Source organism: Pan paniscus, chromosome 7, assembly GCF_029289425.2.
Source record: "Pan paniscus chromosome 7, NHGRI_mPanPan1-v2.0_pri, whole genome shotgun sequence".
In the NCBI taxonomy this organism is placed as follows: domain Eukaryota; kingdom Metazoa; phylum Chordata; class Mammalia; order Primates; family Hominidae; genus Pan; species Pan paniscus.
Window position 1 is genome coordinate 43,913,586 of NC_073256.2, and position 21,302 is coordinate 43,934,887.

The 21,302-nt window shown below is 44.4% G+C and overlaps 1 protein-coding gene across 2 annotated transcripts in view; it reads left to right on the top strand.

The window, feature by feature from the left end:
* The window catches only part of DOCK5 (dedicator of cytokinesis 5), a 233,154-nt gene that overhangs the window by 189,858 nt on the left and 21,994 nt on the right, over positions 1–21,302 (top strand). For both annotated transcript variants that reach the window (XM_003823556.6, XM_024929894.4), the window contains exons 35-44: positions 137–296; positions 1,196–1,236; positions 2,142–2,232; positions 4,889–5,008; positions 7,875–7,964; positions 10,281–10,385; positions 16,687–16,828; positions 17,803–17,884; positions 19,494–19,578; positions 20,391–20,477. In XM_003823556.6, coding sequence (XP_003823604.1) covers positions 137–296; positions 1,196–1,236; positions 2,142–2,232; positions 4,889–5,008; positions 7,875–7,964; positions 10,281–10,385; positions 16,687–16,828; positions 17,803–17,884; positions 19,494–19,578; positions 20,391–20,477 — 1,003 coding nt within the window. The remainder of the gene's footprint in view (positions 1–136; positions 297–1,195; positions 1,237–2,141; positions 2,233–4,888; positions 5,009–7,874; positions 7,965–10,280; positions 10,386–16,686; positions 16,829–17,802; positions 17,885–19,493; positions 19,579–20,390; positions 20,478–21,302) is intronic.

A 21,302-nucleotide genomic window follows, 5' to 3' on the forward strand; every position in this document is an offset into this window, starting at 1 on the left:
TAACTGTGTCACTTAATATCTAACATTGACATTCTGTGTCATCAAATCCTGCCCCAGCCGCTGCTGAGACCCTGGTCAGTGCTGCTGGAATGATAGCATGGAACCTGGGCTTTTGTCTCTCCCTCCGCCCCTCCAGGCTCCTAGAACATTGCCGGAAACACAAATACCTCTCCAGCTCTGGGGAGGTCTTCGCCCTCCTGGTCAGCAGCCTCTTAGAGAACCTGCTGGACTATAGAACCATCATCATGCAAGATGAGAGCAAGGAGAACCGTATGAGCTGCACTGTGAACGTGCTGGTATGTGACATGCCTCCGGTGTGATGGGAGGGCACTGTCAGGCCGCCCCTGCACCCTACAGCTCAGCTCTAGGTAGATCCCACAAACACAGAGGCGCCCTGAGGCACCTCTGTGGAGCTGGTATCTTCCTAAGTCTAATTGGAATGGCTGGCTCAGCTCACAGGTATCAGCAGCCACAGACCCTGAGGATAAATTTGGTGTGTTTTTGATTGTTTGTTTTAATTTTTATTTCAGTAGGTTTGGGGGTACAGTGGTTTCTGGTTACATGGATAAGTTTTTGGGATTTTTTTTTTTTTTTTTGAGACGGAGTCTCGTTCTGTTGCCGGGCTGGAGTGCAGTGGTGCAATCTCAGCTTACCGCAACCTCCGCCTCCTGGGATCAAGCAATTCTCCTGCCTCAGCCTCCCAAGTAGCTGGGATTACAGGCACGCGCCACCATGCCCAGCTAATTTTTGTATTTTTAGTAGAGACAGAGTTTCACCATGTTGGCCAGGATGGTCTCGATCTCCTGACCTCATGATCCACACGCCTCAGCCTCCCAAAGTGCCGGGATTACAGGCGTGAGCCACCGCACCCGGCTGGATAGGTTATTTCTTTAGTGGTGATTTTTGAGATTTTAGAGCACCTGTCACCCGAGCACTGTACCCAAAATGTAGTCTTTTATCCCTCACCCTCCTATAACCTTCCCCATTGAGTTCCCAAAGTCCATTATATCATTCTTGTGCCTTTGCATCCTGAGGATAAATATCCCCTTTTCTTATGGGGATATTTGTTAAAGGGAAACAGTGATCTCTTTGGAAAAGTGAAACTGTTGAAAAGCAACAATAGTGGTTTGTCTATTTTTGTGTCAATAGCTCTTGATTTATGTTGGGATTCTGTGATCCTTTTTTTTCCTGGCAGAACTTTTATAAAGAAAAGAAGAGAGAGGACATATACATAAGGTAAGCTGAAGGAAATTTCTTGCTTCTGCTGTTTATTTCATGGCTTTGTGATTGATTTCTTCAGTAAACAAATACTTTCCCAACACCGTGTTTGCTGCTTTGAGAGACCCCTAAAAGTACATGATACGTTCCATTCACCCTGAACCGACAAACTCTTTAGACAGATACGTGAATAAGTACGACAGGAAGGAGTGCCTATGTGAGGTCATGTCAGGGATCAGGGGAAGGATAGACAACTTCTGGCCTGGGTGGGCAGGAGAGGCTGTACAGGAAGAGGCAGGAAAACCCACCCAAGAGTCTTAGCTTGAAGTCTGCGAATCCCTGAACATGAAACAAACTTGTACGTAACCAACGTGCATGTTGTTGGGGAGAGATTCCATAGCTTTCATTAGCTTCCCAGAGGGGTCCAAGACCTAATATTTAAAAACATTAAACACCACTGCCTTAAAGAAAGAAGAGAAACTAGTCTAGGTGGAGTCAGAGAAACACGGAGGCAGGAGGTGCACAGTGTATTGAAGAAATGGGGAAGATCCGACTTCTTGGTTCAAGAGGAAGGAATTGCTTCTGTACAGTAGTGGGGAAGGGGGTCAGGCAGGGAAGCAGGCTGGGGTCTGGTTATGGAATGAGCTGAACACTAGATCAACTCTCAAGCCTGGGCAGCATGGTGAAACCCTGTCTCTACAAAAGATAGGAAAATTAGCCGGGCCTGGTGGCACATGCCAGCTACTTAGGAGGCTGAGGTGGGTGGATCACTTGAGCCCTGGGGCTTAAGGCTGCAGTGAGCCATGATCGGACCACTGCATACTCCAGCCTGGGCAATACAGCAAGACCCTGTCTCAAAACAGAACTAAAAAACCTATAAAACTCTCGAGTGACAAAATGCTTCCTTCTCCCCTTCTTGCCAGATATCTGTACAAGCTTCGAGATTTGCACCGAGACTGTGAGAACTACACAGAAGCTGCCTACACGCTTCTCTTGCACGCTGAGCTTCTGCAGGTGAATGGCTCAGAGAGCTTGTTTCAACAGGGTGGAGTACAGTGTCCTTTCAGACTAAATTCTATACATTTCATGATTTTGATGGGAAAGAACTTTATTCCAGGAATATCCTTTTATACAAGTTTTTTTAGTTCTTTCTAAATAGGCACAGCTAATTTGTAGATCAAGTATGGGAAAATGTCAGTTATCTTTTATTTAAAAATCCTTAGCAGAGCACGACTTATGAACCTTTGGTAATTGACACTCTAATTAAAGCAATAAAACACACATTGATGAATACATAAAAAAATTTGTAAAACTGCAGAAAACCGCAGAAAGATGAGTTATAAGTGAATATAGTACCATAGAAGTACTCTATTTTTATTCTCTCCCTAAATAAATGTATGTTGTGGTTTAGATATAAATACATCTATATGTTATGAATCCCAAGTAATTATTTCTAGCCCTGAGCACCTCCTCTAACTTTGGATTTACATATAAACTTTGATTGGCCAATATGCAGCTCAAACTGAACAAGGCAGTAACAGGAACCTTTATTTCTCACTCTTTGCTCCTCCCCAGCCCATCCTACCTCACTTTGTTACCATGTTACTAATAACATTCCCATCCATTTAGTTGCTCAGGCAACCTCATAGTTATCTTCAATTTCTCTCTTTTACTCACCACCTCCCACATTCTCCACAAGCGAGAGATGTGGCCCCTCTGTTCAGATCATGCCCCTAACCTATCCACTTTTCTTTTTCTTTTTTTTTTTTAAAGAGATGAGATCTTGCTATGTTTCCCAGGCTGGGTCTCAAAACTCCTGGGCTCAAGCAATCCTCCCACTTCAGCCTCCCAGAGTACTAGGATTACAGGCGTGAGCCACCATGCTAGCCAATCCACTTTTCTTTATCTCCCTGGCTACCACCTTGGTCCATCCCATAAGCATGTCACACCTTGAGCACTACAGCAGCCTCCTGTTGGGTGTCTCTGCCTCCAGTCTTGTTCTCAGCTATTAATATTCTTTTATGGTTTATATTTTATACTAAAGTAATATATGTGCATTGTCCTAACATGTGAGTTAAAAATAGGATTCCTATGCCTCACCACTTCCCAAAGGAAATTCACAATTCATATTTAAGTTCAGGGCATTAAAAAGCTTATTGTATAATGGACTGGGCCTGGTGGCTCACGTCTGTAATCCCAGCTCTTTGGGAAGCTGAGGCCAGCAGATCACTTGGGGTCAGGAGTTCAAGACCAGCCTGGCTAACATGGTGAAACCCCATCTCTACTAAAAATACAAAAAATTAGCAGGCGTGGTGGCACATGCCTGTAGTCCCAGCTACTCAGGAGGCTGAGGCAGGAGAATCATTTGAACCTGCAAGGCGGAGGTTTGCAGTATGCTGAGATGGTGCCACCATACTCCAGCCTGGGTGATAGAGCAAGACTGTGTCTCAAAAGAAAAAAAAAAAAAAAGCAACCTACCGTATATAGCTTAGAAAGTGAGGCTTGTTGACTGTGGATTTCGCCATTGTATGATCAGAAAGAAATCCCCAGTGTCTGTAACTGTAGGTCTTTTCATTTGGGAAACTCAGGAAGGTAAACTCTCCTATCCTGGTGTAAGATATGAGGTATGAATGCAGCTTTTTTTCCCCCCAGATTGCTATTCAATAGAGATGCTGTTTGTTAAGCATCTCTATTGCTTAAGCTGTTTGTTCACATTTTGCTTATTGGTATAAGATCCCATCTTTATTACTAAATTCTTATTTTGGAGAGAGGGAATCTCTTTCTAGATTGTATATGCTTTTACGTGGGTCTCTGTCTGTTCATGTACCAGTACCATACTGTATTAATTATTAATTCTTGATAGTGTGTTTTATGACCTGGTAGTTACTCTTGATTGCTCTTCTTTTTCAGAGTTTTCCTACCTATTCCTTTTTGTTAATTTTTCCATATGGACTTTGGAAAGATGAAATTTAAAAATTAATTTAGTGAGAATTTACATGTTAATGAAATAGAATTTTCTTATCCAAAAGCATGGTATGACTTTCCATTTGTTCGAGTCTGCTTTTGTGCCCTTCAATGGCGTGTGAAAGTTTTCTGCATATAAGTCTTGCATATTCCTTGTAATGTTCACTCTTAGAAATGTTCTTTTTGGACTTATTTTTGTTTGGTTCCATTCTTCTATTCTGTATATTTAGTCTCCGTGTATCTGAAATAAATTCTATTCCAAGTATATTAATTGTTTTTCCTGCTGCGTAACTTAATTCTCTTATTGCGTGTCGCAGTTTCTTAGTCAACTGCCTTGCATTATGAGGAATACAACCATAATGTTTGCAAATCGTGGTAGTTTTACCTCTTCCTATTCATTTTTATACTCCTAATTTGTTCCTTTTATCTGACTGTGTTACTGATGCCCCAGTACAACGATAGTCATGTCAGTTAGCGACCTTGCTTTGTCGCTGGCATTTTGGGGGGATGCTGTGGGTGCTCCTTCATTTGGCATGATACTTGTTTTGGAGCTGGCATGTGTATATGTGTGTATATGTAACTTTTGTGTTTAATACATAATCTAAAATACAAAATCAATGAGTCAAATATATATACAATATTTTCTTGATGTTGGGGGGCTGAATATTTGTTGTATTAACCGTGTGTCGCTTTTCTTCCTTTTCAGTGGTCTGACAAGCCCTGTGTGCCTCATTTGCTTCAGAGGGACAGTTACTATGTTTATACCCAGCAAGAGCTTAAAGAGAAGCTGTATCAAGAAATCATATCATATTTCGACAAAGGCAAAGTGAGTATTGGATTGTTTTTGTACTAGGGGAAAGAGGAAAATGACCGCAGTATCGCAGTACAATTCTGATGCTCACCACTTGGAGTTAGCACTGACTACCCAGGTTCAGGGCACCGTCTCCAATGAGACTTCCCCCGCTTCAGATGCCATCTGCAAATTTGGGGGTCCCCAGTCCATTCACAGTTCTGGGCAACTGGCTATACATCTGGGGGGCTTCCACTGCCCCCTCAGGTTTAATAGTCTGCTAGAACAACCAACAGAACACAGTGAAGTGCTATATTTAACCATTCCAGTTTCATCAGGAAGGACGTAAACTGGGGCCAGCCAAATGAAGGGACCCATAGGGAACAGTCTGGGAGAATCTCAAGCATGGGGCTTCTGTGTCTTCCCCCTGTGAACTCGGGGCACCTTCCCAGCAAATCAGTGTGTTCCTCAATCAGGAAGCTCACCCAAGCCATGGGTTTACAGAGTTTTTATTGGGGTTTCTTTTTTTTTTTTTGGTAAATATGGGGTCTCACCAGTTGCCCAGGCTGGTCTAGAACCTAGAACTCCTGGGCTCCAGTGATCCTCCTGTATTGGCCTCCCAAAGTGCTGAGACTACAGGCATGAGCCACTGTGGGGTTTCATTATACAGGCAGGATTGAATGAATCATTAACTACACAATGAACTTGATCTTTAGCCTTCCTTTTGTCCCTGAAGATTGGGCTGATATCACATGGCTCACAGCCCTAACCTTCTAGTCACATGATTAGTATTTCTGGCATGGCAGCCCCCATCCTGAGACTAGGAGACCACCATGAGTCACCTCATTAGCATAGATTTGGGTGTGATCCTGGGGTGGGGGCACCAGGAATAACAAAGACACTCTTATTATTTGAGAAATTCTAGGAAAATTCACCAGAACTCAGGACCAAGACCAGATACATGATTTAATATACAACAATAACTCACAGCTACTGTTTATTCTTCCCTTGTGTATTCTTGAATTCTGAGATTTCAGAGGGGGACAGATTTTGCAAACAATGATTTTAAAAGATTTAATTTTGAAGTGTTTCCCAATGGCTTGTGGGCTCTGCACACATTTCCTCAGAAGCCAGAAACAATGGAACATAGCACCTTGTGAACAGGAATGAAGCAGGAGGTGACCCGATGCTGCAAGTTGAATAGTATCCGTCTAAGAGATAGCTCATGAAATACCAAAGGGGTTAGACGGCTCAATCTGGGCTGCTAGCCTCAGACACTGAGGATGTGCTTTAGCCTGTAACTTACATGGTTATACATGCTCGGAGGCATTTCCTAAAACTCATCCACTAAGTAGGGAAATCAGTGCCCTGCATGGAAATACAGTTTGCCAAATTCCACACTATCGGGGAAACCCACCCCCAATATTTCAACATAGGTTCTTTCTATTTTCCATAAGTGTTGGCCGGCTGAGAAATAAAGGGAAAGAGTACAAAGAGAGGAATTTTACAGCTGGGCTGCCAGGGGCGACATCACATATCGGTAGGACCGTGATGCCCACCTGAGCCGCAAAACCAGCAAGTTTTTGTTAAGGATTTCAAAAGGAGAGGGGGTGTACCAACAGGTAGTAGGTCACATACTTCAAGGGGCAAAAAGCAGAGTAAAGATCACATGCTTCTGAGGAAACAGGACAAAGGGCAAAAGGCAGAAACTCCTGATAAGGGTCTATATTCAGCGGTGCACGTATTGTCTTGATAAACATCTTAACAGAAAACAAGGTTTGAAAGCAGAGAAGCGGTCTGACCAAAAATTTACCAGAGTGGAATTTCCCAACCCTAGTAAACCTGAGGGTACTGCAGGAGACTGTTTATTCTTCCTTATCTCAACTGCATAGGACAGACATTCCCAGAGTGGCCATTTATAGACCTCCCCCCAGGAATGCATTCCTTTCCCAGGGTCTTAATGTTAATATTCCTTGCTAGGAAAATAATTTAGTGATATCTCTCCTACTTGCACATCCATTTATAGGCTCTCTGCAAGAAGAAAAATATGGCTCTTTTTGCCCGACCCCGCAGGCAGTCAGACCTTATGGTTGTCTTCCCTTGTTCCCAAAAAATCGCTGTTATTCTGTTCTTTTTCAAGGTGCACTGATTTCATGTTGTTCAAACGCACATGTTTTACAATCAATTTGTACAGTTAACACAATTATCATAGTGGTCCTGAGGTGATGTACATCCTCAGCTTACAAAGATAACAGGATTAAGAGATTAAAGTAAGACAGGCATAAAAAATTATGAAAGTATTATTTGGGAACTGATAAATGTCCATGAAATCTTCACAATTTATGTTCCTCTGCCGCAGCTCCAGCCGGTCCCTCCATTCGGGGTCCCTGACTTCCTGCAACACCACACAACAGTACTGTTAGCCTTTTTCCATCTCTACAAACAACATCACTACACCTACACACACACACACACACCCATACACACACCTGTACACACACATTTCAGAACCAAAGTCCCACAGAAACTTTCCTTCCCCCTCCAACCAGACTTGCATGCTTTCCGAACCTGGGCTGGCAGAGCTTCCTCTCTACTTTGAAGTGCTATAGGTGCTTTACCTGTTAAATGCAATATTGCTTTTTTGGGCGACACATGGTACTTAATGTCCGTGCAAACAGAACTACAGAAGATGCCCCTGGCAAAGCTGCCAATATACACTGTCTTTATGATGTCAGGAAATGAAGGTTTCACTGATCTAAGGGATAAAGCGAGTGAGGAATACCTACCGAAACTCAATCCCCCAGACCACTTGCTCATTCCCAGTGACTCGCCAGTGGCTTTTGCCACTGAATCAATGACTGCCTTGTTCTCCACTTTTAACCCTACTTTCCTTTTTCTGAAGATGTGGGAGAAGGCCATCAAGCTGAGCAAAGAGTTGGCTGAGACTTACGAAAGCAAAGTATTTGACTACGAGGGCCTTGGCAACCTCCTGGTGAGTCTGGGTCAAAATATGTTAGGCCTCTGACAGGGTTGCTAAAATTAGCGCTCATGAAAATGTTTCCATAAGTTGAAAGTCAGGATGAATGGTGTTTTTTTACAATGGAAAAGTCAACTTTTCTTGAAATGAGAATGAAAAAAGATGTAGTCCAAAGGCTCTGATCAATATTTCTGCCAAATATCCTTCAGAGAAGGTTCAGGACATCTCTGGAAGTGGAGTGGGGTTGACTCGACAGTGTGGGGGAATATTGAGTTTCAGATAGTAGTGACTCGCTTTCCACATCCCTCAGGATCTCCGTCTGCAGCTCTCTCATTCTTCCTAAAGCCATTTTTCTTTCTGTGGACCCTCCATATTCCCAGCCATCAGTAAAGCAAAACAAAAATGAGTGCCCAGTGTTAGGCAGCCACCATTCTGAAAGCTCAGTGGAGGCAGCCACCATTCCGAATGCCCAGTGGAGGCAGCCACCATTCCGAATGCCCAGTGGAGGCAGCACCATTCCAAATGCCCAGTGGAGGCAGCACCATTCCAAATGCCCAGTGGAGGCGGCAGCCATTCCGAATGCCCAGTGGAAGGCAGCCACCATTCTAAATGCCCCAGCGGTAGGCAGACACCATTCTGAATGCCCAATGGAAGGCAGCCACCATTCCAAATGCCCAGTGGTAGACAGCCACTCTTCTGAATGCCCAGTAGAAGGCAGCCACCATTCTGAATGCCTGATGGTAGGCAGCCACCATTCTGAATGCCCCATGGTAGGCAGCCACCATTCTGAATACCCAATGGTAGGCAACCATAATATTAAATTTAATAATTTTTAGTAGAGGAGTTAGAAAAGATCAGGTCACCCACAGTCATGAAATGATCATTTATTTGAGGAGCTGGGTGTCAAGATCACTTTGTAAAAAGTTTACCGGTGTACTATTACCAGCCCCTGGCTTCACATGCAAGAAACTCACTTATTAATTTCATCAACTGGGCTGGGCATGGTGGCTCATACCTGTAATCTCAGAACTTTGGGAGGCCAAGGCAGATGGATCGCTTGAGCCCAGGACTTCCAGACGAGTCTGAGCAACATAGTAAGACACCATCTCTACAAAAAATATAAAAAATTAGCTGGGTGTGGTGGCACCTTCCTCTAGTCCCAGTACTTCTGGGAGGCTGAAGTGGGAGGATCACCTGAGCCTGGGAGGTCAAGGCTGCACTGAACTGTAATCATGCTACTGCACTCCAGCCTGGGCAACAGAATGAGACCCTGTCTCAAAAAAAACAAAAATTTCATCAACTGAACTGAGCTGAAATATTAGTAATGTAACATGTTACATACTAATGTAACATGTCTAAGAAAATAGTATTTTGACGAGACCATCACCTAGATAGAAGAGTAATGGGATGCTAACTATTGTGGGGGAGGGGGTTCAGGTCATTGCTCAAAGCTGTCCACGTCTGGCTGGCTATTTTGCTTTCTTTAAGGCCGACCTTGTGCGCCAAAGCTGGAAAGCCCCTCATCTTGTGAAGAATTAAAGATAGAGGTGGTAGCAGATACTGAAAAACAGAACATCACCACCACCTTCTGGGCACTTATAATTTACCAGACACTTTCATCCAGACCACCTGCATGAACTACACAGTCCTTCTTTTTAAAAATGTTCTTTATTTTATTATTATTTTTTCAAAACAGGGTCTCACTCTGTCACCCAGGCTGGAGTGCAGTGGTGCAGTCATAGCCCACTGCAACCTTGAACTCCTGGGCTCAAGACATCTTCCTGCCTCAGCTGCTGGCTAATTTTTTAATTTTTTGTCGAGATGGAGTCTCACTATGTTGCCCAGGCTGGTCTCAAACTCCCAGCCTCAAGCAATCCTCCCACCTCTGCCTCCCAATGTGCAAGGATTATAGGCGTGAGCCACTGCGCCTGGCCTTGGAAGGTTCTTTATCTTCTCCCATGGGTGTCTGGTTAAGTGCAGCCGCCTTCTGTGAATCTCAGAATGCACTTTTAAACCTTTTATAGTCCCTGAGCCCACTTTGAGAAACTGCTGAAAGTTGTGCACTGCCCCGTTACGCAGAAGAATTCCAACGTGCACACACTTCAGCATACACCCTCAGGGAGTCACAGCCCTCCAACGTCCATTCATGGAGCCCAGGTCCAAAACCTGTGATCCGAGAACAGGATAACCCTTTTCTGCCCATAGGGTGTTTTCCAAAGACCTTTCATTGCTCTGGGTTACATGGGAAACAACAAAACAAAGTCTGACTTTTTTTTTCCCCCAACTGTGTACTTATAACCTCCCCTTGGAATGTCTTGTTTTGTTTTCCAGAAAAAAAGGGCCTCATTTTATGAGAACATCATTAAGGCAATGAGGCCTCAGCCTGAATACTTTGCTGTTGGATACTATGGACAGGGCTTTCCTTCTTTCCTACGGGTAAGAAACCTGATGGTGGTCTCCCAGGCCATTAGGAGGAGGGAAGAGAGTCATTTCTTTTCCAGATGGGCAACAGGGTGTTAGCAGCTGCCGACCCGTGTTCTCGCTGTGGGAGGTAGGGGAGGGAAACCACTTCCTGAGCGGCCGGCCTCTTCACCCCACACCCCCGGACACCCCTGGTGTTCTGGCAGGTCTTTTGTGAAATGACTTTTCCCAGGTGCAGTGAAAAAGGGAAAAACAGAACCATCCCCCACACTGGTCAGCTGCTACGGGTCACGCCGGGGAAAAGTGTGGACTGATGTATTTCGTTGTTTACTGTGTTTCTAGCCAGAGCTAATTTGAAAGTAGGTATCCCAAGAACCAGACTGCAGGAGTCTCCCAAAATAAAACATTTTATTATAATAATAATGACAAGGATGGTATTTTTCTTCCATCTCAAAATTGTGTATAATGTGATATTCAATTTATAGTTTAATAAATAAAAATTCTTATCTCTTACGAAAAGTTTCTTTTAGAGCCGAGCTTTGCTTAAACATTTATTATCCATCTGCTTTCTCCTAATTTGAAAACAAGCGATAAAGCAAGCAATTTACATTCCTAACAGTGCCTAATGAGACAGTTTATTCATTCAGTCAGTAAATATTTATTGAGCATCTACTGTGTGCCAGGCATAGGGAAGGCATTAGAAAGATCTTGCTGATTACAGTCAAGCATAGTCCCTACTCTCATGGATTTTACAACCTAAACTCATGAGGGGAGATTTTAATCACACATGAATGTAAAATTTAATCTGCATGTCGGACGCAGTGGCTCATGCCTGTAATCCCAGCACTTTGGGAGGCTGAGGCAGGCAGATCACTTGATGTCAGGGGTTCGAGACCAGTGTGGCCAACATGCTGAAACGCTGTCCCTACTAAAAGTACAAAAATTAGCTGGGCGTGGTGGTGCATGCCTGTAATCTCAGCTACTCAGGAGGCTGAGGCAGGGGAATTGCTGGAGCCCAGGAGGTGGAGGTTGCATTGAGCTGAGATCACACCACTGCACTCCATCCTAGGTGACAGAGCGAGACTCCATCTCAAAAATAAATAAATAAATAAACTGTAACCAAGAAAGATACCCTGTGCTATAAGAATCTGTAACCAGGAAATATTTACCCAAGTGAAATAGAAACTTACCCTTTTACAAAAAATGTACAGGAATATTTATAGCAGCTTTAATCATAGTCACCAAAGACAGGATCCAATCCACGTGTCCCTGAACTGGTGATGGGATAAACAAACTTCAGTGTATCCACACAACAGAATACTGCAGCAGCCAAAGGCAGTCAGCTCCTGATACACACAACTGCGGGCATGATTCCCACCCACATGCAGCTTGCTAGGTAAAAGAAGTTACACTTAAAAGGCTGCATACTCTGTGGTTTTATTTATACGAAATTCTTGCCTAGGCAACGCTTCCTATCAGGACAGAAAGTAGATCAGTGGTTGCTGGCCAGGGGGAGGTTGGCTGCAGAAGGGCCTGGGGAAATTTTTGGTGGCAGTGAAGCTGTTCTGTATCTTGATTGTGGTCCTGGTTATGTTTGTCAAAACTCACAGAATTTTACACTAAAAGGGGTCCATTTTATTGTATGTAGATTATGTCTTAATATTATTTATTTATTTATTTATTTATTTTGAGACAGTGTCTCGCTCTGTCACCCAGGATGAAGTGCAGTGGTGGAATCTCGGCTCACTGCAACCTCCGTCTTCTGGGTTGAAGCGATTCTCGTGCCTCAGCCTCCCAAGTAGCAGGGATTACAGGTGTGCACGACCAGGCCCAGCTAATTTTTTGTATTTTAGTAGAGATGGGGTTTCACCATGTTGGCCAGGCTGATCTCGAACTCCTGACCTCAGTTGATGCCCCTGCCTCAGCCTCCCAAAGTTTTGGAATTATAGGCATGAGCCACTGTGCCCAGCCTATGTCTTAATAAAAAAAAAAAAAAAAAAAAAAAAAAGAATCAGGGCCTAGCACAGTGGCTCACACCTGTAATCCCAGCTACTTGGGAAGCTGAGGTAGGAGAATCACTTGAGCCCGGGAGGCAGAAATTGCAATGAGCCGAGATGGTGCCACTGCACTCCAGCCCGGGCGACAGAGCCAGACTCCATCTCAAAATAAAATAAAATAAATCAGGAAAGACTTTCCAGGGATCCTCTGTTTCAGCTGCAACCTGAAAGGTAAGCTGGGAGTGGAGCAGGTAAAGGGGGTAGGAATAAGCATTGCAGGCAGAGGAAGCATCAGGCAAGAGCAGGGCAGTGCCTTGAAAGGAAGGGCCAGTGCGGCAGGCCCAGAGAGAGCTGGGGTGCCAGCGGGGAGGCGGGGAGCCCTGGAAGAGCCTGCAGGGCCTTGGGGTTTCCTGGGGTGTTCTGTCTACATCCTGAGAGCAGTGGGAGCTGCTGCAGACTTTTCGTGTTGGAAAGGTCATCTGGCTTTTGTCTCCATGGTCATCCATGGAGAATGGATGGGAGGTGCTGCAGGTAAACCACTAAGAGACCATTGCAGATGTTCAGAAAAGAGATGACAGGCTAGACTCGGGACATGGGGGTGGTGGCTTTACAGAGAAGCGGAAAGACTAGAGGGGTGGAGATGAGGTCACAGCCATCTGATGATTGATGGGCTGTGTGGGTGAGGAAGCGAGAGTTGTCAAGAATGATTTCTGGGCTTCTGGCCTGCATCATTGGAGGGGGTAGTTGAACCATTTACTGGGACAGGAGGACCGGAAAAGGCCAGAGTCACAGAGGAGAGAATGAATTTATTCCTTGAGTAAATATTTATTAAACTCCTACCATATACTTGGCTCTAATATAGGCATGGGAGCAGAGTCAAAACAAACCAAAATCTTGAAATGATCTAGCTTATGTTCCAGCTTGGAGAGATCAAAAAATGAGATAAATCAATAAACTATTTAGTATGAGAGATGGCCTAGAACACTGCCTCCTACAGTGTAGCTACTCAGTATCATGGAGAAAAGGACTTAGGGAAGGGGACTAGAGAGGCAGGTGTTGGGGATGGAGTTACAATTTTAAATACAGTAAACAAGAAAGACTTCAGAAAGAAAATGGCATTTTTGCAAAAACCAGAAAAAAAAGAATAAGCTATGCAGCTATCAAGAGGATGAGCAAAGGCCCCAGACCTTGAGAAGAGCAGGTCCAAAAGCTATGAGGCTGGAGTAGTGTGTACAAGAGGGTGTATAGGAGAATGGGGCGGGTGGCTGTTGGTACCAGATAGCAGAGGGCCTCCCAGGGCTTTCTAAAGTGTTTGCAAAGTTTGGTTTTGCACGTACTCAAGGGGAGGTACATTTGGAACATCCAAAAGGCACAAATCAACCATTAGCTGTATAGATCTGGAACTCAAGTGAAGTTACAGACAGGAGAGAAAAGTTGGTGGGTTACTTGTATAGAATTAAAATAACCGTGGTTGGGGATGAGGTGGACCAGGCAGAGGAAAGAATAAAGAGTGGAAAGTCTGAGGCCAAGCATGGTGACTCATGCCTGTAATCCCAGCACTGGTAGGCCAAGGCAGGAGTCTTGCTTGAGCCCAGGAGTTTGAGACCAGCAGTTTGAGGCCAGCCTGGGCATCATAGCATGGCCCCGTCTCTACAAAAAAATTTTTTAAAAATTAGCCAGGCATGGTAGCGTGTGCTGTGGTCCTAGCTACTCAGTAGGCTGAGGCAGGAGGATTGCTTGAGTATTGGAATTAGAAGTGACAGTGAGCTGTGATCAAGCCACTGCACTCCAGCCTGGATGACAGAGTGAGACCCTGTCTCAAAAAATAAAATAAAAAATAGAAAGAGTGTAGGGTCTAAATGCATCAGGGTCTAGTGTTAGCTCAGCTTCAATCCAGGTCAACATAAAAGAACAACCCCTGCCATAGCCGTTACATATGCCTGCGTGTCACATGAAATCAGAAATGTGACCGCAGAGACAGCAGTGATTCTGTGAAATCAAGAACACCAGACTTTCAAGTCAAAAGCATTCTAGTCTAAATCACCTGCTGAACGAGTGTGCAATTTTGGTGAAATCAGGTAATCACTGAGTCTTGGTTTTCTGATCCGTAATTTAGAAAAATAATGCCTACATCGCAGGAAAGTTTTGAGAATTAAGTTAATAGCATATAGGACTGCTTTATAAACTGTAAAGTACTTTAGAGTTGTTAACATACCTCAAAGGCATACTGTAGAATATAAAATCCTCAGGAGTGATATAACCTCACTGCCATTCTCTTCTATGGGATATTTCCCTGAATTCAGAATATTTAAAATTACATCATCCTCTCCTTCCAACCCAATGAGATCTCATTATCTCTTTTGTTTCTGTCAGGGGTAGCACTGTTCTTCCTACTCCAAGACCAGTGACTTTTTTTTTTTTTTTAAGAGACGAGGTCTCGCTCTGTCATCCAGGCTGAAATGCAGTGGTGTAATCACAGCTCCCTGCAGCCTTGACCTCCCAGGCTCAGGCAATCCTGCCTCAGCCTCCTGAGGAGGTGGGATTACAGGTGTGCACCATCACGCCCAGCTAATGTTTTTATTTTTTCTTAGATATGGGGTCTCACTATCTTGCCCAGGCTCAAGACCAGTGATCTTTGAATCAGCGTCGACTCCCCTGTCTGCCTTGCCCTTCTCCCGACACCAAAGAAGCAAACACTGAATGCTGTTACTTCTGTCTCTCCTTCTGTTACTTTTCCTTCTTCTGCTCAGTCCAGCCTGTGAGCTTTCAGTTGGGCATAGATGCCACTGTTGGCTTACATTGTCTACACTTCTTCTTTCATCATGCATCTCCTGCCTTCCAGAACCTCCAGTGAACATTCCGAGTCTTTGAAACCTCTGCCTGCCATGCGAGACCATTCATTTTCTGGCTCATTCTTCCAGTCCAAGCTCATTTCTTCTCCCAGAATTCTGTGCTTTCCGCCCCTGGGCCTGACTCTTTCCACATACCCACCTGGTCCTTCGCACCCCTTCTCTTTATGCTTCCTTATCCCATTCATCTGTCTATGCCCATCTAAGGCCCATGTCTTGCTTGAAGCCTTCTCTTTCCAGTCGAGCTAATTCTTCCTGACCTGCTTCTGTGATTCCTTTTACAGTTATCGTCTGCTTCATACAACTAGCGTTGTATTACACTCTGATCCTTTACCCACCATTGTTTCGTCTGAATGATGGAATTTCAACAGGCTTGAGTCCCATAGACTTTTCCTAACTTGGAAAAGTTTTATCATATATTCCAAAAGATCCAGTAGTTTTTACTCCCTTCGTTCAGTGTTTGCCTGGAAAGTGTAATTGCCCTCACGGTACTTACGCTATCATGTTTACTAATATATTTACTTGCTTGTTTTTTATTCTGTCCTCTAGAAGGTAAGTTCTGTGAGAGCAAGATCACCATTGTATTCCTGTTGTCCAGCTGATCTTCTGTTTGTGCAGTACATATTTTTTATATGAATGGACAAGTGATTTTGAAAGACATTTTACAAGACAACCTGGGCCCAAGTGTTGGTTAAAAATGAATCATGTGTGGGCTACCCAATGCAAACTGCTCATTTCAAACATGGCTATGTTTGCACTTGCCCAGGCAACCACACCTGTGAGACAAATTACTCCCATGCCTGGGGCCTAGGAAATCTCTTTGGGGAAAAAAAAATGTTTAAAGAGATTATATTTACAGTCTAGAGTGGAGAAAATAGTATTTAATGCAGTGATTTTCTATTAGACTTTCAGGATTGGCTGGGGACTGTGGTACATTGCTTCTGTTCTCTGTCACTCTGTTTCTGTGCCAGAAGACACATTGCTTCTCCTCATTCTCTTATGCAGTGCTGTTTAAGTGGTGGTCCACAAATTGTTGCTGGATCGTGATGAGATCGATTAGGAGTTTATACCTCAATGTAAATTAATGCACTTCCTTCCTTCCTTAAGAATGTCTTGCCATGAAAATATCAGCATGCCTGGGGATGTCATTGATTTAAATGAGGGCACAAGTTCCGTATTTCCTTGCAGATGGGTCCAGACTGTTTGCAGACTGGCCATGGTCCTTGGGCCACACTGGAAGAAGCACTGGGCTAAGTATTTTTTATGCCTGTGATTTAACTTTTCCAATAAACCGCAGCTCTTGTAGGATATGATGGTCGCTGTCAGGCAAGGACTAGATTTTCAATGAGAACTTGATCGTGGGGATTGAACGTTGGCTGGGGAGTGCAATGGCTACCTCAGTACCCGGAACTCCAGTTGCCTCTCCACTCTTCCTATGTAGTGACTTCCCTTTCTGTGTCTCACCTGCAGAATAAAATCTTCATCTATCGGGGAAAGGAGTATGAGAGGCGAGAGGACTTCAGCCTGAGGTTGTTAACCCAGTTCCCCAATGCGGAGAAGATGACCAGTACCACGCCTCCTGGGGAAGACATCAAGTCCTCCCCCAAGCAGTGTATCCTTTCTAGGGGGAGTATGGCCCCGAGGCTCTTATGGCTGTGCACAGCCCCAGCTAAGCCAGAGAACATAGGAGCTACAGTCCCTTCTCTGCAGACACACCATCTTCTCAAGCATTCTGACACAGGTTCCCATTCCATGTAAAATCTTTGGGACCCTAATAGCATTAGCTGGTGGTGATGACATAAAAAAAGAGGAGAGATAATAGACAAATGATGGATATGAAATATACTTCGTAGCCAGATGGGGAGCTTAAGTGGAATATATACTTTCTATTGTGAATTCTGGATTCTGTTGTAGACTTTGAGACAGTATCTCTGTCCTGGTGGGTTGGGGAGCTAAGACTTTCTAAGACTTGATCATTAAATCAGAGCGGGAGCGCTTACACTTGAGCTGCTTTTGAAGCCTAACTTTACCATTTACCAGTTGTGTGATGTTGGATTTTAACCTCTCTTATCCTCAGATTCTCCATCTGTGAAAAGAGAATAAGAATATCCCTCATGTACAGTTGTTGTGTATAGTAGAGATAACACATTCAAAATACCTAGCACAGTGCCCAAATATGGCGCTGGATAAACAGACGGGATCCAAAGATAAAAGTAATTCTTGTTGCCTGGGCTCTGATTCTGGTGATTTCAGAGGGATGCTTGCCCCAAGAAATTGTTTAAATCCATTTCTAAGTACCTATTTCCTGATATTGCATTGATGTCTATTTCCCTATGGCAAGGATTGTTTGCCAGATGTCTAACCGAAAAAAAAAAAAAGGGCCCTAGGATTAATTGTAATCACTGAATAAGGCATTCCGGTGATACACAAAGGAACTCCCATTTTCAATGTGGTCCTGGCATTGGGGTCAAAGGGAGTGATTGGTGCTGGTGGCATTTCCGGCTGTGAAGCAGGAGGAACAGGGGTGTTTGGTGTCTGACACCTTCGCGGCCCCAGCCCCTCTCCTTTCCTTAACGAGCTCTTCAGACATGCAGTGCTTCACTGTAAAGCCAGTGATGAGCTTGCCGCCCAGCTACAAGGATAAACCTGTTCCAGAGCAGATCTTAAAGTAAGTGGTTTTTCATTTAAAAAAAAAAATCTGTGTCTAGGCACAGTGGCTCACATCTATAATCTCAACATTTTCCGAAGCTGAGGGAGGAGTATTGCTTGAAGCCAGGAATTTGAGACCAGCCTGGGCAACAAAGTGGGACGCTGTCTCTACAAAAAAGAGAAAAGTTTGTCTCTCCCTCACACTTGTTTGGAGTACATCAAAACCGAAGCCTTACATGTATTACAGTTTGCAAGACCTACTGTCTGTTCTACTTTGAGTGTAAGATAAAAGCTTGGTAATACAAAGGGATGTGGGGGTTTTGGTTTTTTTAGGCAGAGGAAAATCAGAAATTTCACACCTAGCTTACAGATCCCTGAGCTTTTATTTTCACCCAAAAGCATCGCAGAGGAGTGGCTGGTCCCCAGTGATGGAGGGGCTCATTCCTTGTCTTGAAAAACCGAATGCTAATAGTATTGAAAGAACTGTTATAAAACTAGACTAATGAGATCACAAATGTATGTGTAAGTGCATACACCTTTTTTTTTTGTTTTTTTTGAGACGGAATCTTGCTCCGTCACCCAGGCTGGAGTACAGTGCGTGATCTTGGCTCACTGCAACTTCTGCCTCCCGAGTTCAAGCAATTCTCCTGCCTCAGCCTCCCAAGTAGCTGGGATTACAGGTACACGCCGCCACACCTGGCTAATTTTTTGTATTTTATTAGAGACGGGGTTTCACCGTGTTGCCCAGGCTGGTCTCAAACTCCTGAGCTCAGGCAATCCACCCACTAAGAGACAGGGTCTCGCTGTCAACTAGGCTGGCATGCAGTGGCACGATCATAGCTCACTGCAACTTCAAACTCCTGGGCTCAAGAGACCCTCCCTCCCACCTCAGCCTCCTAAGTAGCTGGGACATACACCACCACACCTGGGTGTGTGTGTGTGTGTGTGTCTGTGTGTGTGTGTGTGTGTGTGTGTGTGTAGATGGGATCTTGCTGTGCTGCCCAGGTTGGCTGGTCTTGAGTTCAAGCGATCCTCCCACCTCTGCCTCCCGAAGTGGTAGGATTACAGGTGTGAGCCACCACACCTGGCCACATATACCTTTTAAAATTGTGTGCTGTGACTTTGAGGCTGAGGCGGGTGGATCACTTGAGGTCAGGAGTTCAAGACCAGCCTGGCCAACATGGTGAAACCCCATCTGTACTAAAAATACAAAAAAATTAGCCAGTCGTGATGGTGCGTGCTTGTAATCTCGGCTACTCAGGTGGCTGAGGTAGGAGAATCACTTGAACTCGGAAAGTGCAGCCTGCAGTGAGCCAAGATCGCGTCACTGCACTCCAGCCTGGGTGACAGAGTTAGACTCTGACTCAAAGTAAATAAATAAATAAAAATAAATAAATAAATAAAATTGTGTGCTGTGAAATAAATTCCTAAATAATATAAAAGTAAGGTGTGAAATAAAATCAAATTGTACACTTTCTCAGGCCTTCATGTGGAGGCACTATTGATTATGAGATAGCTTAGTGGGTAAAACTCAGACCAGGCAGATGTGTTATAGGTTTTGTTGAAGTCAAGTCAAGGAGTGGTTGTTCTAAGAGAGAAAAATACAGCATTGCTTTGTCCTTCTCCAGCTACTACAGAGCCAATGAAGTGCAGCAGTTCAGATACTCCCGGCCGTTCCGGAAAGGAGAAAAGGATCCAGACAATGAATTTGCTGTGAGTTCACCCCTTTTGTCCTTTAAGAGGTAAAATTAACGGGCTGAGCACAGTGGCTCACGCCTGTAATCCCAGCATTTTGGGAGGCCGAGGCGGGCGGATCACGAAGTCAAGAGATCGAGACCATCCTGGCTAATACGGTGAAACCCCATCGGTACTAAAAATACAAAAAAATTAGCCGGGCGTGGTGGCACGCACCTGTAGTCCCAGCTACTCAGGAGGCTGAGGCACGAGAATTGCTTAAACCCAGGAGGCGGAGGTTGCAGTGAGCTGAGATCGCACCACTGCACTCCAGCACGGGCGACAGAGCGAGACTTCGTCTTAAAAAAAAAAAAAAAGGTAAAATTGACATCCCAAGTGGAGGTCTTCCACCTACCTAACCAGCTTCCACAGGAGAAACGATGGCACCCCTGGGAACAGAGACTTCACCTGCTAATTACCTAGACAGCAAGTACTAATTACCTAGACAGCCAGCTGTCATCTCCATGGAAAATGCTAGACTAGGAGTCCAGAATCTGGTCTCTTCCTGGGCCTGCTGCTCGTAATGACCTTGGGCTAGTCATACCTCTCTAGACCTCACATTTCCCTCTGTAGGGTGAGAAGTCCCAAGTAGATGATCCCTTTCAGCTTTAAACATCCAGAATCCTTGAATTTTATGAGAAAATTTGGCTCAGTCTCTACGAGGCGTTTGAGAATAGAATCTCACTTAAGTGAACCAGGGAGTCTTGCTGTTTTCCCTGGGAATTGACCAACATTTCATGTTTTCCTCCTGGGAATTGACCAACATTTCATGTTTTCTTTCTTGCCACCAGACGATGTGGATTGAACGGACCACGTATACGACTGCATATACCTTTCCTGGGATTCTCAAGTGGTTTGAAGTCAAACAGATTTCAACAGTGAGTCATTTGAAATTGGCATTTGGAAAAAAACTTTCTGTTTCCAAATATAATAACAGCCTTTGTTGAATTCCCTCTGCAGTTCACACCAGCTTGGCCCGCCTCCTCTGGCCAACTTTGTTTTTCAAAAGAGAAATAAAAGGCATGCTTATATAATAGAGCTCCTTTGTAAAACTGATGTGACAACACCAGCCCTAAAGGTCAATCACAGTGAATGACTCTTTTATGTCCAGAGGAGTGGTGTCTGCTCAGCGATCCTGCCAGCACCCAGAAACATTTTTGGAATGCTGCTTTGGAGTTTCTTGTCAATTACATCTTCCCTCCCAAAGCCTGTTCTCTTCTTTTATTCTCTGCTAATCATATCCACAATTACCCTAGACTCCTCCCTCTTCATCTCGCCCAAAAGCTGCTTATTTTACCTGTTTAGTATTGATTAAATCTGTTTTATTTCCCACCTCCTCATTGGCCTCCCTGCCATGCATGGCCTTCTCAGGTCCAGTTACCTCACTGCCTCAGTGGGAATTCCATTAAGGAAATCTCACCATTTCGTCCATTCTCGTGCTTAAAGTCCTTCCATGGCTCCAAGTACCTGGAGTATAAAGCCTGTCCTCCTTAGCACACACACGTATGGCCTAACTCTTCTGCCCCATCTCCTAGGCAATCTATTGGAACCATACTGTTCATCCCATGCTAATTTCAGTCCTCTGTGACATTGGATCGTTTTCTCTGCCTGAAACACACTCTTGCAATTTCTGCACCTAACTAACTCCCATCAAGGTTCAGTTTAGGCACCAGCTTCTCAATGAATCCATCTCTGGAACACCC